Source organism: Ovis aries, chromosome 21, assembly GCF_016772045.2.
Source record: "Ovis aries strain OAR_USU_Benz2616 breed Rambouillet chromosome 21, ARS-UI_Ramb_v3.0, whole genome shotgun sequence".
In the NCBI taxonomy this organism is placed as follows: Eukaryota; Metazoa; Chordata; class Mammalia; order Artiodactyla; family Bovidae; genus Ovis; species Ovis aries.
The window spans coordinates 36,502,040-36,518,432 of NC_056074.1; the positions used below are offsets into that span (position 1 = coordinate 36,502,040).

General features: G+C 56.4%; 1 protein-coding gene across 3 annotated transcripts; it reads left to right on the forward strand.

The window, feature by feature from the left end:
- Positions 1 to 6,165: 6,165 nt before the first annotated feature.
- SAXO4 (stabilizer of axonemal microtubules 4) lies at positions 6,166 to 14,792 on the forward strand. 3 transcript variants are annotated; one of them, XM_060404288.1, is made up of 14 exons: positions 6,166 to 6,303; positions 6,756 to 6,893; positions 7,069 to 7,336; positions 7,443 to 7,596; positions 8,941 to 9,069; positions 9,983 to 10,046; positions 10,484 to 10,596; positions 10,999 to 11,058; positions 11,179 to 11,265; positions 11,602 to 11,715; positions 11,801 to 11,895; positions 13,735 to 13,899; positions 14,395 to 14,486; positions 14,685 to 14,792. In XM_060404288.1, the coding sequence occupies exons 2-13, from the start codon at positions 6,785 to 6,787 to the stop codon at positions 14,471 to 14,473; spliced, it is 1,437 nt and encodes a 478-aa protein (XP_060260271.1). In that variant the 5' UTR covers positions 6,166 to 6,303; positions 6,756 to 6,784; the 3' UTR covers positions 14,474 to 14,486; positions 14,685 to 14,792. The 3 variants fall into 3 exon arrangements, with proteins under 3 accessions (XP_060260271.1, XP_060260270.1, XP_004019638.2); XM_060404287.1 differs by having other exon boundaries at positions 6,166 to 6,233; XM_004019589.6 differs by having other exon boundaries at positions 6,166 to 6,233; positions 7,069 to 7,186.
- The last annotated feature ends 1,601 nt before the right edge of the window (positions 14,793 to 16,393 follow it).

Here is a 16,393-nt window from a genome sequence, read left to right on the forward strand (position 1 = left end):
CTCAGGTATGAATTCTACCATGAACTCATCAGACAGCTAAAGAAACAGGCTTGGAGGAGCTGAGTCCCAGAGCACAGGTCCCAGAAAATCAGGTGTGTGGAGAGTCAAAACCAGGTCTCCGAGCATCCAGAGGGCTTCCTCTCGCCCCCTGTCCTCGGTGTCTTGCTGTTCACTGGAAAGAATCTCTCTGTCCCGCTGGAAAACTGGGGCTGGGTTCTTATTTTCTGCTCTATCTCATTTCATCTTCCTCAGGAGTCATGAATTTTTAAACTCTGCGCAAGATCAACCAGTTCCCCCAGAGGAGACAGCAAAAGAACAGAACAGCCAGAAACAGAACAGCCATCAAATAGCGCGGCAGAGTTCTTCCGGGAAGCATCTACCAACAGGGGTGCAAATGAACTACCGGAAGTTGTGCCAGCTTGGTGGGAGGTGGGGGGAGAGAGCGCTCGGACCAGCAGGAGAATCACTTCCTTTTAGGAAAAACAGAGAGGGAGAGGGGTTGGGTTTAGGTCACTAGACTCAGCTATTTCAGTGTCTGTGGTGACAGCTAAGTGAACAAAGCCTCCAGGGCATGTTTCAAAGGTGGCGGTTTTAGGACCCTAAGCCTGGGTGCCTCATCTGCCTCACTGAAGCAGCAGCCTTCCTAGAGGCCCAAGTCAAGTGCAGAGACTAGAAATGGGCAAAATCGATAGTGAAACCTGAAGTCATCCTGGCCTGGCTACTGCCCTGATCCCTGGACCCAGTGTCTATACCCGTAATACTCCCAGCCCCCATCACTCACCAGCTCCACCGTGCGGGTCACACTGAGCTCCTTTTCTCACAGTCCTCATTTCATTCCCATAACAGCCCAGGGGACAGGCGGCATCCTGCTATCACAGGAAGGAAAGTTGTCCTTGATGAAGCTGGGATCTAAACACAGGTTGGTGAGGCCCCAAACCCAGGGCTCCCATCCTAACACCAAGCCATTCAAACCCAGAAGCCTCCAGATCCCCTTCCCTCAATTCAGTTACCTGGCCATCCTGAACCCTTCAGAGGGCGGCCCCCACCGCCCAGGGCCGACCTGAGAGATGGTTGTGTGAATCCTGGCCACCTTGTTACCCCCATGCCTCGGACAAGAGGGGGCCCATGGGCTTGGTGTTCCCCCAGCCAGCCCTTCCTGCCATGACCTTTTTTATGTCATGTCCCAGTTCCAAGTTGCTCCATCTCAGAGGGTCGCTCCAAACAGATGAGATCCAGGTGATCACATGGGGGACACCTGGCCTGGATGAGGGTTGTCAGGTGGGCTCAGAAGAGTCTGGGTTCAGAAACAGCGTTCCTGCGGGCAAAATGAGGGGTTTGATGAGCTCTGTTCCTCAAATCCTGTGGCTCCACAGACAAACCTCAGGATCTTGGCTGGGAGGTACTGCCAGTGCGGGTCCCATCAGTCCCAGAGGGTGAGGCTGAGTGTGGGCTAGGTGAGTCAGGCTCCCCTCCACACCCCCCTGTAACAAGGCAGACAGGAAGGACTTGGAAAGAGGGTGGACTGGGGTCCTGTTGTCTCACCGATGAGGGGGATGGGGAAGACGCTGAGCAAGTTATCATTTTAATACATTTGAAGAAAGAGTTCCAAGGCCTTGAGGCCAAACAAACAACACATCTCAAACTAAAAACAAACACGCCAAACCTCCTGTTCTGGGCCCAGCGCCCTTTTTCATGGACAGCCAGATCAGAGGGAAAATTAAGGAAAGTCACACAGCACCATTTGTGCCAGAGGCAGACCGCAAACCCAAGTTCTAGAACAGGCTCAGGAAGGAGGAGAGATGTGACCTCGGCTCACCCAAGACAATGGCATCCCAGCCTCTTCTTCTTTCACCTAAAGGAACTCAGCCCAGGCCTTTTCTGGGGGCAGCACCTAATTCATTCTCTTCCCTCAGTAACCCCCTTACCTCGGGGCCCACCTGAAGTCAGGAAACATCTCCTTTATGCCTACCCCAGTCTCCAGCACATGGACTTTAGAAGTTATGAGCATGGGTTTTAGAAGTTCTAGCAATTTCAATTCTGGGTTGCATCCCTCAAAACTGAAAGCAAGGTCTCGACAAACCACATGTACACTCATGTTATAGTAGTATTATTCATGATAACCAAAAGAGGGACATAGCCCAGGTGTCCATCTACAGATGAGTGGATAAACAGCGTGCGATATATGCATACAATGGAGTATTATTCGGCTTTAAGAAAGAAGGAAATTCTGATACCTGCTACAATAGGGATGAACCTTAAAGACATCATGCTAAGTGAAAGAAACCAGACACAAAAGAACAAAGATTGTATGATTCATGGGGTCGCAAAGAGTTGGACACGACTTAGCAGCTGAACAACAAGGAGCAGTCAAATTCACAGAGACAAAAAAGTCGCAAGGAGGTTGCCAGGGGCTGCGGGAGAGGGGAACTGGGGAAGTAGAAAAACCGAGGTCCAGAGGTGAGAGGTTCAAAAGTCAAAGAGCAATTGGATCAGCGCCGGGAGCAGCCCCTAGACTCCTGCACCTTGTGGGCTCCTGGCCCTTGCCGCGCCCACCCCTCCCAGCCCCTGCCCCCGAGCACACCTTGCCAAGGCCGGCCCCTCGGTTCTGGAGAACCTAGGGGTGGCCTGTGGCTGGGCGATCTAGTAGCTTCTCTGCTCACGCCCCTCCAGGAACCGCCCCTCTCAGCATTATGAGGGCTGCACCGTTCGATCACCTGCAGTTCTGCATGATGGCCGCTGGGTGTCGCCACACAGCAAAAAACCACAGACCGCCGCCTCCCAGAATTCCACCCCCCAAGGTTTTCGTGGGCTTGACGCTGGTATCCCCAGCTGTTCAAGAGCTCCCCACACAGCGCTGTGGGACAATAACCTTTCACTATCCCATTTGCCTCGCATCCACTGAGAAAAGGAAAACCTAGTCCCAGCCTCCCTCCAGGCTGCCTCCCCCAGCTGAGCCCCTCCCTTGCACCCTGTGCTCCGGACACTGGGACCAGGCGGTCCTGCCTTTGCCTGGCCAGGATTTCCACGTGGAGTGCCCTCCCTTGTCTCTGCCTAGTGCAGGCCTTTTGCTTACTAGACACTGTGCAAAGGGTATTTCAGATTCACCAGCAACCCTGCAACACTGATGCCGAGTTCCTTCCATACAGGTGCAGAAAGGCTCCGAGAGGTGAAAACTGGGGTCGCACAGCTATTGAGTGGCAGAAGCACTTTTAAAATATATTTATTTATTTAGCTGTGCCAGGTCTTAGTTGCAGCGCGGGATCTTTAGTCGCGGCATGTGGAATCTAGTTCCCTGACCAGGGCTGGAACCCGGGCCCCCTACGCTGGGAGCACAGATTATTAGCCACTGGACCACCAGGTCCCTGACGTGGGTTTTGAGCTCAGTCCTCTCAGGGTCCTGATGTGAATTTTTGTTGGCTACATCATGCCGGCATGACTGAGACTGCTGTAGACTTGGGCTCCCAGAGGGCAGTGCCATGGGGAATTTGTGTTCTTGACCCTAGAACCAGTCTTTTGCTGAGACCTTTCCCCAACTTGTAGATGGCACCTACCACCTCAGTGCCAGTTATAGCCATGCAGGGAGGTACCCTTATCACCCCCACTTTCCAGAAGGGGAAACCGAGGCACAAGTAACGTGGTGGTGGATTGGTTGCTAAGTCATGTCAGACTTTGCAATTCTATGGACTGTAGCCCACCAGGCTCCTCTGTCCATGGGATTTCCTAGGCAAGAATACTGGAATGGGTTGCCATTCCCTTCTCCAGGGGATCTTCCCCACCCAGGGACTGAACCTGAGTCTCATGCATTGCAGGTGGATTCTTTACCACTGAGCCCCCAGGCAAGCCTTCGCACCAAGTCTTCTTGTTATTAAGTGTCAGAGCCAGGGCCCTGCCATCTGGCTTCAGAGTCTGAACCCTTGCTTGTAACCCTTTCCCTGAGAACCCTTGGAGGAGAGCCTGCCCCCTCTCTGTCCTAAGGGAGTCCCCACCTGTCCTTCCCTGTCTTGTTTCTCGTGCGGCGCTCCGGGGAGCCTCTGTTGTTAGACAGGGAGCTCCTGGCTGGAGGGCTGGGCTGTGGACATTCCCTTCTGTCTCTGCAGCTCTTCCTTTTTCTTCTTTTTTGTCTGTCCCATGCCCATGCTCCCTGCTGGCCCATCAGGAAAGTCCCCGTCCCTGCAACTTCTGATCCCCAAACAGACTTGTTCTCCTGGAGGGCAGGTGCTTGTTACACCTCTGCTGGGTCCTGGTCACCTCTGGGTCCAGGGCCTCTCTGTGGGGGTCAGGTAGAGACACAGTCCCTTCCTCGGCAGGTCAGTCACTCTGGGTGAATGCAGCAAGGGCATCTCCTGGGCAAGGGCAGCCCCCCTTCCCGCAGCCTCACTTCATTCACATCCCACTCTCCTCTAAGAGCAGGAGTGCCCTGGAACCAGTTCATACAGCTCCTGAGAGCCGAAGGGGAAACTTCCAGGAAATGTGCCAGCTGATTGTTGAATGTAGCCATTGTTAAAAATTCAGTGATATAAACTTATAATCTACTAGATTATATTAAAAATGAAGCAGATAAATACTTCAAAGTCATCACCTTCTCATTGCATGCCTACATTTTCCTGTCGTTCACGTTCTTGTGGTTACTTCCGTCTACTGCATCTGGATGCTGGAAATACCATACAGTGTGTAGTGGTGGGCTGCTGACTCCGTCTACCCAGCCCTCCTCTCAGAAACATTGCATTCATAATTTGAGAGCGACCTGTGATGAGAGTGTTTAGATCATGAAAGTGTTAGCTGCTCAGTCGTGTCCGACTCTCTGCAACCCTGTGGACCATAGCCTGCAAGGCTCCTCTGTCCATGGGACTTTTCCAGGCAAGAATACCAGAGTAGGTTGCCATTTCCTTCTCCACAGAGACTGATAAATGCTACAAATCAGGACACTTCTCCCCAGCCTCAACTGCTTAGTCCCCCTTCCCAGAGATCCAGCTGTTAAACATTCACAAGCCTTACGTCAGAATGGGTCCTCACAGAAGGAGCGTGGACTTTAACATTTTTTTGGAATTATTTTTTATTATTTATTTATGGCAGTACTGGGTCTTCATTGCTGTGTGCAGGCTTTCTCTAGTTGGAACCAGCGGGACCTCCTCGTGGTTGCAGGGCCCTGGCTTCCCATTGCGGTGGCTTCTCACTTAAGCTTCTGTAGTTGCAGTGTTGCTCCATGCTATGTGGGATGTTCCTGGACCAGGGATCGAACCTGTGTCGCCTGCATTGGCAGGCAGATTCTTATCCACTGCACCACTAGGAAACTCCTTGGCTTATGCCCTTTTAATTCAGGTGAGGCCCGGGCCTCACCTTTCCCATCGCAAAATAAAACTTAGAAGAGCTTTTAAAAACTGAGTCTCAACTACCTGCTAGGTACTGAATCCACACTCTCATCAAATCTCCCAATAGCCCTAGAAGCGGGTCCAGTGACACCCTCGGTGAAGATGAGGAAATGGGGGTGTTAAGAGGATAAATAACTCATCGAGGGCGACAGGCCAGGTTTGAACCACACTCTTCACTACTGTGGTTTATTGGCTCTGCAATAATAGTATCCAGTTCGAGGGTGGTTTGGGGGATTATACGAGGTAATGTGTGTAAAAGAGCTTGGGACAGATTTGGCTCTAGAAGAACATAGTAAACATTAATTTACCCAGAGGCTTAAGAGTGGGATCTGGACTCACCCACGTTTGAAACTCAACTCTGCTATTTTCTGATTGTGAGATCTCTGGCCAGTCAAGTCACTTTGCTTGCCTAAGCCTCATTTTCCCTGTGTGAAAAGAAGGATAATAATAGCTACCTGGAAGAGCTACTCAGAAGACTTATGGAGATAAAAGATGTAAAGTGTCTGGTGAGAAGTGGGTACTCAATAAACGCGAGTGATTGTTCGGGATTATCTTTTATGTTGTGTTACTCGGACGGCAATTCTGCCCAGCTCAAGCGAGGGACACCACGATACGGGCTGGAGCCTCAGAGGCAGGACCTTGCCTGGGCAGCTCCTGGCCTCCTCTCTTAGCCAGGTCAGCCCCTCAGTGGGCCCTGGCTTTAGAAGGGTTTGAGAGGCCAGGGGACGCTGTTGCTAGGCACCTGTTGCTAGGCAACGCACTGTTTCTCCTGGCCTGGCCACCTCCCTGAGGGCTCAGGCTTCTCTGGAGCAGCTCCTGCCTCCTGCAGCCTCTTGCCGACCTCAGAGCCCCTGCAGAGGGCAGGTGAGGGTGGGGCCAACTGTGGCTGGGCCCCGAGAGAGCCTGAGAGAGCCAAGCCAACTTCCAGTGGGAGGTGGGCAAGGATGGGGGAGTCCAGGGGCGAGACATGGAGTCTGGGGCTGAGAGTGAGCTTCTGAGCTGGGGTGGCCAAGAATTCCCAGGGAGGGCAGTAGTCTGGCCATTCAGTCCCCAGAAGAGGGCGTGTGGGGGTTCACATGGGACTGGGGAGTCCTGGCTCTGCCACCTATTGTGAGCTAAGCCTTCCTCACTCAGCACCTCAGTTTCCCAGCTGTAAAATGGGGGAGGGGTTGATGACAAGGTGTGGGGAAAGCAAGATAAGACACAGGGTGCTACGTGTTGACGATCACTAGTCCTTTCTTCAGTTCGGGGTGTTGGTGGAAAGGCACAGACCTGGGAGGAAGGCCGCTGTGAAGGCTTCCATCACCTCCTCTCTGGTCCCCGCAACCTGGGCCTGGGGCGGGCTGGGCTGCCAGACCTACAGGGCTCCGTGTGCTTCCTCCATAGGACCCCCGGGGGCCCTGCCCCACAGCGCCATGATGGGAAAACTCCCCCTGGGGGTTGTCTCCCCTTATGTGAAGATGAGTTCGGGGGGCTGCACAGACCCTCTGAAATTCTACGCCACCAGCTACTGCACAGCCTACGGTGAGGGCACCTTTGTGTAGGAGCCACCCCCGGGACATGGGACAGGATGGGGAGGGACCGCCTTTTAGACCTTGGGGGGTGGGCGTGAAGTATGCTGGTCCTGCCTGGGAGCCCCAGTCACTATTCTCCCACCCTGCTGACCCTCAGTCCTGTCTTCCTGCTTCCCGTCTGGCAGGTCGGGAGGATTTCAAGCCCCGCATGGGCAGTCACAGAGGCACAGGCTACAAATCAAATTACCGGCCTGTTGTCTCCTATCAACCGCATCTCGATGCCCTGGATAACCCGGCCATGGGGTACAGTCTGTCCAACCCCTCCTCACCCCCTGCCTTCTCAGGCCTTAGCCCTCAGGGCCATTGGACCTCATCAGACCAACTCCAGCCTCTGCACCTGGGGTCTGAGGTCCTGGGGGACTCAGGGACTGGTCCTCAGCCTGGGACCCAAAGGCAAGAAGACTCCTGAGGCAGCTGTGGGAGGTTGGAGGGAGGTGGACGCCCCACAGGGGACAAAGACAGGTGGCGCTGGTGTTAATAGCTCCTGCCCCACCCTCAGGGAACAAGTCTGCAACAATTTCCAGACGGTGACCAGTCAGAGTTACCGCCCCCTGGAGGTGCCCGATGGCACATGCCCACTGCCCTGGAACTTGCACCAGACCAGCTCTGGCTACTCTCGGGAGAAAGCCAGTGCGGTCACCCCCATCAAGGAGGTCAGTGCTGGGCCAGGGCCAGGAGAGAGACGGGGAGCCCTCATCTGAGGTGGAGGAAGGGCTGGAGGGGGGACCGGCTGGGGGTACCTCCAGAGGGTGGGGCTGCACTGCCAAGGGATGGTCAAGGCTGAGATGACTGGGCATGGAGAAGCCGCTGCGGGCTGGGGTCCACTCACCTGCATCACTTTTGACCGCACCCCACGCCCCATCACGCCCCCCTCCATTTCCATCTCCTCTGCCATCACCATCGTCACCACCCGCCCAGTCCTAATCCCTCCCCACTCAACCCCAACACCGTTCCACGATCCCCCGTCCCATCCACATCCCCACTCTCACCACCACCCCCAGCCCTGCTGCCACAGCCACTTTTGCACGGGCATCCCCGTCTTCTTCACTTCTGTAATTGATGACTGTCTTCCTTATTATGAAACCTTCCCTGGGGTCTCAGACTGTAAAGAATCTGTTTGCTAATGCAGAGGACCCGGGTTCAATCCTTGGGTCAGGAAGAGCCCTTGGAGAAGGGAATGGCAACCCACTCCAGCGTTCTTGCCTGGAGAATCCCATGAACGGAGGAGCCTGGTGGGCCATATAGCCCATGGCATCGCGACATGACTTAACAACCGACACTTCCTTATTATCATCACCACCACCAGAATGGATGCTGTCATTCATTCGTGCAATCAATCTGTTCTAAACACCTCTCTTCTTATTTTTATTTATTAATTTTTTGGCCATGCTGTGTGGCATGTGGGATCTTAGTTCCCCAACCAGGGATTGAACCCATGCCCCCTGCATTGGGAGCATGGAGTTGTAACCACTAGACCATGAGGGAAGTCCCACCTCTTCTATTTTTGAAGATAATATGTGCTGGAGGAAAAAGTGTAACAAGGAAGGGGCAAGGAGTGAAGAAGAAGTGAAAGTCTCCCCTGCAAGTCAGGAGGGTCAGAAAAGAGCTTGCTATGGCGACACTAGACAAAAGCTTGAGGGAAGTCAGTGCTCCTCCGGATGCAGCTAAGCGAGGGAAAAGCAGGCAGACCAGACAGCAAGTGCAAAGGCCCTGAGGCGGGAGCATCTGCCAGGAGGAGGGATGGCAGGAAGGAAGGAGACTGGAGCAGAGTGAGGAGCTGTGTCCTTGTGGGCCGCTGTCAGGATGTGGGATCCTCCCTGGGGTATGATGGGGATACTGCAGGGCTCTGAGCAGAGGAGGGTCCTGGCCCAGTTTCACTGTAGAAGGCCCCTCGGACTGCTGTGCAGATCCTCTGCAGGGGTCAAGGGCAGAATCAGAGTCGGGAAGTGACTGCCATCCCCTCAACGGGATGGAAATCGGCTGCTCCCTCCTCCCAGGTCAGGAAGGTCCATTTTGACACCCAGGACTATGGGCCCCAGGCCATCACGGGGCTGGAGCCCAAGGATGTGCCCCTGCTCCACCAGCAGCAGAACAAGGGCTCGCTGGAGTGGGAGAATGCCCGACATGTGAGTGCCTGGCTCCGATGAGGGCCCTGTGCGGGCAGAGGGGCCAAAACCCACCTCCTCCTCCCTCCCCGGGACAGGCTCTGAGCTGGCTCACCCATCTAGCCGGCTCAGTGTGGGCTCAGGGCCCACACAAACACAGGGGCGAGCTAAGGATTTGATATTGGGTGTTTCCAAGACAGCATCAAAGTGGTCCCCATGAGCACCCTTATGTGCATCTTGGGATTTAATCCCCGAGCTCCCGTCTCTCCTGACCCCCGCCAGGGGCCCAGTGCTCTGGAGCACCCACATCCTCCCTTCAGCCTCTCTTCTCTCTTTGGGTCCCTCCTGCTCTGGCTCTCGGGGCTGCAGGCCTGGAGTCCAGTGTGGGATGTGACTTCATAGGTCTTTTCTGGGGCTGTGGTGGGTCTTCTTTGCTGCACGCAGTGAGTGGGGGCTACTCCCCCTGGCGGTGCACGGGCTTCTCACTCTGGCGGCTTCTCTCATTGCGGAGCACAGGCTCTAGGCACGCAGGCTTCCGGAGCTGCAGCGCATGGGCTCAGTAGCCGTGGGGCTCGGGCTCAGTTGCTCTGTGGCTTATGGGATCCTCCTGGACCAGGGATCAAACCGGTGTCCCCCTGCATTGCAAAGCGGATTCTTAACCACTGGACCACCAGAGAAGCCCGGATGTGACTTAGTTTCAGTCGTCACAGAGGAGCTGTGCTCTCATGGTGGAATTTCGGGTGCTGTGACGCTGGGTGAAAGAGAGATTTGTGTAGGGGCAGGGAGTGGGGGGAAAGTGTTGCCGGCCCTCCTGTCTCAGAGAACCACGCGGGTCTACTCAGAGCCCAGAGAACTGAAGAGCCGGCACCACCCCCACCGCCTGCAGGCCCTGGCCCAGCTTGTGTGCCCCATTGCTCCGTTCTCTGTGTTCCAGCCCCCCCGCTTTATGACTTCTGAGTATAATTCCAAGTATCTCAAGGAGCCATCACATCAGCCAGGTAGGCAGACGCGAGTCGGAGCTCTAGCTACCGTCCCACCACACATCCCTACCCCGACCCTTGGGGAGGGAATCCCTGGGGACCCCAGAGCTGGCACAACACTAAGAAGGCATCAGCAGAAGACAAGAAGGACATACAGGCAGCTTGGGGAAACCATCCTCCCTGGCCTGACCTCTGTGCTTTAGGCCTGCCAATCTCCAAAGGACAACTCACTTGCCTAGGATGGCTGCTTGAAGCCTGCCCTTCCTTGTACTCTCTCCTCATCTGCTCTCTGCCCTGCACTCTGGAGCTCCCACCAGTATCCATGATCCTGGTGGCTCAGGCCTCCAGATCCTTGGAGCTGGCTCTCTCCCCACCTACTGGGACCCTGAGCCACTGGCAGCCATATGGTTGGGGCCAGCTGGTCCCAGGCCAGCAAAGGGGGCTGTCTTTTGCAGATCTCTTGCAGAAGAATTCAATTGGTGCCAAGGAGGAGACTGGCTTCACCGAAGAGTCCAACAAGAACCCCATCGTCTTCCAGCCGCCCTCCCAGGCCCTTCCTGGGGACCCAGTAAGTCAGGCTGGGACCCACTAGACTCTCAAGGTGGCTGAAGCCCTCCAGTCTGGGCGAATTCTAGCTTTAAATATGTATATGCTGCAGAGGCCTCTGTCTAAACACAAGATGAAAAAACTTGGGCAAAAATCACCACTTTGGTCAACTCCCCCAGTTGACGGATGAGAAGACTGAGGTTCAAAGAAGAAAAGCAGTGTAACCAAGGTCACTTGGAGTTTAGACAAGAACCATGGCCTGCTGGTTCCCATGCAGCACCATGCTCCTTCTTCCCTTCTTCCAAACTCTCCTGTTTCCTCTGAAAGTCCAGTGATACCCACTGGTGCTGAGCTGTCCTCTGTACTCAGGATAGACAAAGCTGCTGCCTCTGGGGCCTGATGCTCCTCTGTGGCCTCTTTCCAGGTCCTCCTCCCTGGCCGGAGTGTCACCAAGTCAGACTTTCTCCCCATTTCCCACCCTCATGTAAGCTAAGCCAGGGTTGGAGCAGGGGTGGGGGGATGTCTGTGCTGCAGCCTGGGGTCTTCCGGTGGGGTGGTGGGGGCTGTGCCGGAAGCTGTGCCAGGGGCTGCCTTGCTGCCTTAGGGGGATGAGTTCCTGCCGGTGCTGGCCAGAGGCTCCGAGCGGGAGACGGGCTTCAGCCGAGTGAACGAGAGGACCCTGAATCCCAGAGTGAGTGGCCTCAAGGGGCTCTCTCAAAGCGGGGAGCACTCAGAAGGGAGGGGACAGGGAGGTTTCTTGGGCCTAGTGGCATTTGATCCAGGCAGGATGGGAAGAATCAGGATCTTTGGAGATGTGGAGGAAGGAGCCCTGGGTGGAGAGGCAAAGGCCTAGGGGCTGGAAAGTGAGGAGCGTGTTTGAAGCAGTGACTTGGGTGTTGAAGGAGTAGGGATGCTGTCCTGGGGCTGGGGCTGCTGGGGCTGCTGGGGCTCTCTGCCTGCCCTCCATCCATCCTGCTGCCTTGCCTTGGCCACTCAGCCACCCTTCCTGTGGCTCTGTCCCTTTCAGGTGCCCCCTCCCTGCCCAGAACCCAGCAGCATGAACCACTGGCAATTCCAGTCTCCCCAGAGGATGCAACAGACAAATGTTGCCCTGCTTGGCCGGGAGACCGTGGGCAACAAGGTGAGGTCTGCGGCACCAGCCCCCAGCCCCAAATCCCCACTCCCCTCCCGACCTGACAAGTCCTCTCTCTACCCTTCTGGTGCAGGAGCCCTCAGGGTTCAGCCTTAACAACCCCAGCTACGTCCGGAGCCCCTATGACCCTGACATGGATAATCGCTACCTGACCACCTACAATCAAGGGTGAGCCCCCTTCCCTACTTATATCCGGGTTTGCGAAGCTGGTACCCACTTTACAGACAGGGAGACTGAGGCTGGACAAGTAACGAGTTTACAACAATTAGTGAGGACCCAACACTTGATGAATGTGGTTCCGCCAGAAGCAGATCCTGAGCCGAGGAGTTGGGTGTGAGCCCTTTACTGAGGATGTCAGGGAGGGAGTAAGCAGGATGGGGAAGGGCTGGCGACCAACAGTAAGTAGTGTGTTATTAAACCAGATATCCCATGGGAAAACTCTAGAAACCAGTGCAAAACATACAATTCAGAATGATCCCGACCAAGAAGCAAGAGAGCTGGGGTATTCATACCCCGCCTCCGCCAGTCCTTGGTTAACAGCTGTCCCCAGGGGTGATGTTAAATCCCAGGTACCTCCTTGCCCAGGCAAAGTGGGCTTCAGCAACCCAAGGGCAGCCTTCCCAAAGATGCTGTGCAGGCCATGGGTCGGCAGGGAAGGGATAAGGGGTACTATGGGGTCCATGTGGAGCAACAGAGGATCCACTAAGACAACACATTCAGTCCATGGCAGGGGAGCTCCGCATACCCTCAGAAGGTAAGCTCTGTGTTGTGTGAGCCCTGGGCAAGATATGAAAGTCCTCAGCATCAAGGAGGGCTTCCAGGAGGAAGCGGCCTTAGAGCCATGGTTGGGGCTGCCCAGGCCAGCACCGGGTGGGGAGGGCATCACACAAGTGGGAGAAAGGAGATTAATTCTTAGGAAAATCCTGCCCTCACGGCATCTGTCATCTGCGTGTCAGCATGTGTCATCTGCGTCTACACTGCCCTCCCCCAGCTCCTTCATCTCCCAGGGAGCTCTCCCCACCCACCCTGGATCCTTGGAGCCAGACGCCCCCTCTTTCGGATGGAAACCCTGAGGCTCAGAAGGCAGAAGTGGTGCCTGAGCCCGATAGCAGATCATGATGTGCGTGGCTGCTGCAGTTCGCACGAAGGGCAAGGAGGAGGGGCAGAGCCTCCCTCAGGACACTGAGGGACAGCTGTGTCCCTGCCCCCTCCCCAAGCTCCTACAGACCCCTCAGCACCCCCACCTTCTCCTTCTCCACCCACCTGTCTGACTTCCTGAGCTCCCGCCAGCATCAGGCACGCTGCTTCTTCCTCCTGCGCCCAGAGCCCCAGGGGCTGTGATTACTGATGATTTTTTGTTCTGTACCCCTTCTTTATAAACTCAAGGGCTGGGCCCACATATTACTCATCTTGGCACCTTCAGAACCCAGCCCAAGCTAGCTCCGTGAAAACTGGCAAAATGGAAGCAATGTCCAATGCTGAGAGGGGAACGGATGGCATGGAGTTCCCAGCCCCCATCCTCTCCCACCTCTGAGATATTCACAGGCCAGGGAGGCATCTCCTTTATATATACATATGTATATATATGTATGTATTTACTTGACTGTGCTGGGTCTTACTCATTGCAGCATGCAGGATCAAACCCAGATCCCCTACATTGGGAGCATGGAATCTTAGTCACTGGACCCCCAGGGAAGTCTCAGGGAGGCATCTCTCAAAAGTCCTTTCCTCTCCCGAGTGTGTCTCAGTATCCGGGGCGGCACAGAGGAGGGGCACGCAACTCAGGGCAGAGCCAGGGCAGGCTTCTGGGCTAAGAGGGGAGTGAGGGGCCAGGGCCTTCAGGAGGGCCTGGTGGAGGGGATGCCGTGGGCAAAGGCAACGAGGCAGGAGGACCCACGGCAGGGCGAGCTCCTCTGGAACCGAGATTCCTGCTGGAGCAGAGCGCAGAGGCGGCCCATGTGGACGGAGGCCAGTGTGCGGCAACCTGCCCTTCTTTCCGTGTCGTAGATACTTCGAGAACATCCCCAAGGGCTTGGACCGCGAAGGCTGGACTCGAGGTGGCCTGCAGCCCCAGAAGCCGGGAGGCTATGCCCTCAACCAGCCGGTCACCCGCCTGGAGGCTACCCCCAGCCCCTCGGAGAGCCTGAGGCGCCTGCACCCTCATGTGGGCAGGTAGCGCAACCCTGCCACGTCCTTTGCTGTGTCCAGCAGCCTGTCCCCGGCCTCGCCTGCCTCCTGTGTCTGTCTGTCCGTCTGAGAGGCCCCTTTTTCCCCACTGGTTTATCCATTGCCTCTCCTGCCCTCCTCACCCCAGCGACCCCTCCTCTGCACAGCTGCTCCCCTGCCCTCAGCTTGTTCCCGGGTGCTCAGCTGGCTCCGACATGCTCCCTGCCTGGCTGATTGGGGTGGGGTGGTGTGTGGTATTGGGGGGACAGAGCTGAATGACTGTGGTTCTGCCTCCTCACTCTGACTCCTTTTTGCTCAATTCAATTCCTCAGAAATCACATTTATACCAACAATGGCCCGGAGTTGGCAGGCAAAGACTGGTTGTGGTTTGGCCGTCCGAGCTGAGCCCCGGCTCCACGGAGAGGGACAGGCAGAGGGGGAGAAGGCCTGGGCTCCCTGCCCCGCTCCCCTCCCTCACCTGCATGCCTTTCTTCCCTGCAGAACCCTGATCTCTGAGGACCCCTTCTACCGAACCGTGCCTCCCAACAGCCACAGGAGCCGCTTCACGGCTCCCAACTGAGCCTGAGGCCTGGGTAAGGAGCTAGGGACCCCCACTCCACCCTGGAGTGGTCCTTGTGGGCCCGCCCCCCGGCCTAAGTCCTGGGTCTGGCCAGCCCTGCCCGGGGACCCCAGCCCCAGAATAGGAGGTGGGAGGTCGGGGGCACCTAAGAGAGAGGGGGGTAGTACACGGACCACCGGGAGCCCTTCAGGCCTCGTCTCTGTTCACACAGGTTTGCTGACCCCAGGGGACAGGAGCCGGCTACTGTCCCTATTCCCACAACCCCCCGGGGGCTCCCTGGCTACTTTCCTAATGAAATAAAAGCAGTGAGGCTGAACAATGTGTCTGCAGTGTCAGAGGGGGCTGGGAAAGGAAGGGTGAGGCTGGGGAGGGGGTGCCTGACTGGAGTCAAATGTGGAGTCAAGGAGGCCTGGTTGGACTCACCATCATGATCTGGGCAAGGCACTTCGCTCCTCAGACTCAGTGTCCTCTCCTGGGAATGGGTCATCTCGGGCCTGTGCTGAGTGCTCTGTCCAGTGTGGGAGGGAAGAAGTCCCTGGGGTGGGGGGCAGGCAGGCCAGAGCGGGAGGCGGGTCTATAGCATGGGGAAGGGGATCAGAGCAGGTCTGCTGGGACCCTGCTGGGGCTCACGTCGGAGATCGGAGAGTCTACAGGAGAGGGGAGGGGACTTCCCTGGAGGTCCAGTGGTGAAAGACTCGGCAATTCCCCTGCAGGGGACACGGGTTTCGATTCCTGGTTGGGGAACTAAGATCCCACGTCCCATGAGTTGCACAGCATGGCCAAAATAAATAATAGGGGAGGAAAGCCAGGCAGGAAAAATCACAGGGCTCTTTCTCCAGAGACAGACGAAGGAGGGTCCGCAATGGATGTCTCCCTGGGCACTGGACCCTGGGGGAGGGGTGGGGGCTGGTCTCAAGGCTGGTGCCTCAGTACCTTCTTGAGAATGAGAACAAGCCTCCCTCTAGGCGGACACCCCACTTTAATACAAGACTTGGAGAGCAAAAGTCTTCTGGGAGGAAGAAAAGCCTCCCTTCCTTCAGGTGTGGCAGCCTGAGACCCCTCAACCTGCAAGGCAGAAACTGGGCTGCCTCTCAGTGCCTTCCATCACCTCCACCGGTGCTTTTGCGCAGTGCCCAGCCATCTCACCGTACGCTGTGGCCCTGCTCGCACCAGGCCCTTATTTTATAAATAAGGAGCCTGGACCCGGAGAGGAGGGGACGACTTCAAGATGCTCGAAGTCGGACAGGGCAGAAAGGCAGCAGCCGCCCCTCTGGGGATGTCCTGGATGTCCCCCGCACCTCGTGGCTCAGCCCGGCAGGCAGAGGGGCAGACAGTGGTCCAAGAGCTGGGCCCCCACCCTTCATCTCCACCCCTGCCCCTGCTTGGGAGTCTGTGGAACAGCTCTGCCGGCCCCAGGGCCTGTCTGTGCTCAGGAGTCTTGAGCAGCAGGCCTGGGGGCTGTCCACGGCCTGAGTGGGGTTCCATGTGGGAAGTGGGTGGCTCCAGCTGGCTCCAGCATGGGAGGAGGAGGAGGGGAGTGCGGGACACAGAGTATCATGACTACAAACACGCAGAACTCAGGACCCAGCGACAGCCCCACACACTGTGGGCGGGGCCTGCTGGTCTGTGGTCCCCAGCATCCGGTAAGTGGCCAGGCAGATGGAAACACACACACACACACACACGCACACACACACACTCCACCCGGTTTCACCTCTCCCTGTCCTTCCTCAGAGGTGTCCTGTTACAGCTCGTGTTTCCTCGCCCTGCCTCTACTAGCTCAACAGGGGATAAGGTGTCAGGACACCAGAGCTGGACAATGCTGCCTCTCCTGGTTCACGGTCCTAAACTCAGTTTCCAAGCCTGGGGCCATGCCCGCCGCAATGTTTCCTGAGCCTGGGCTGTGGACTCCACCCCTGG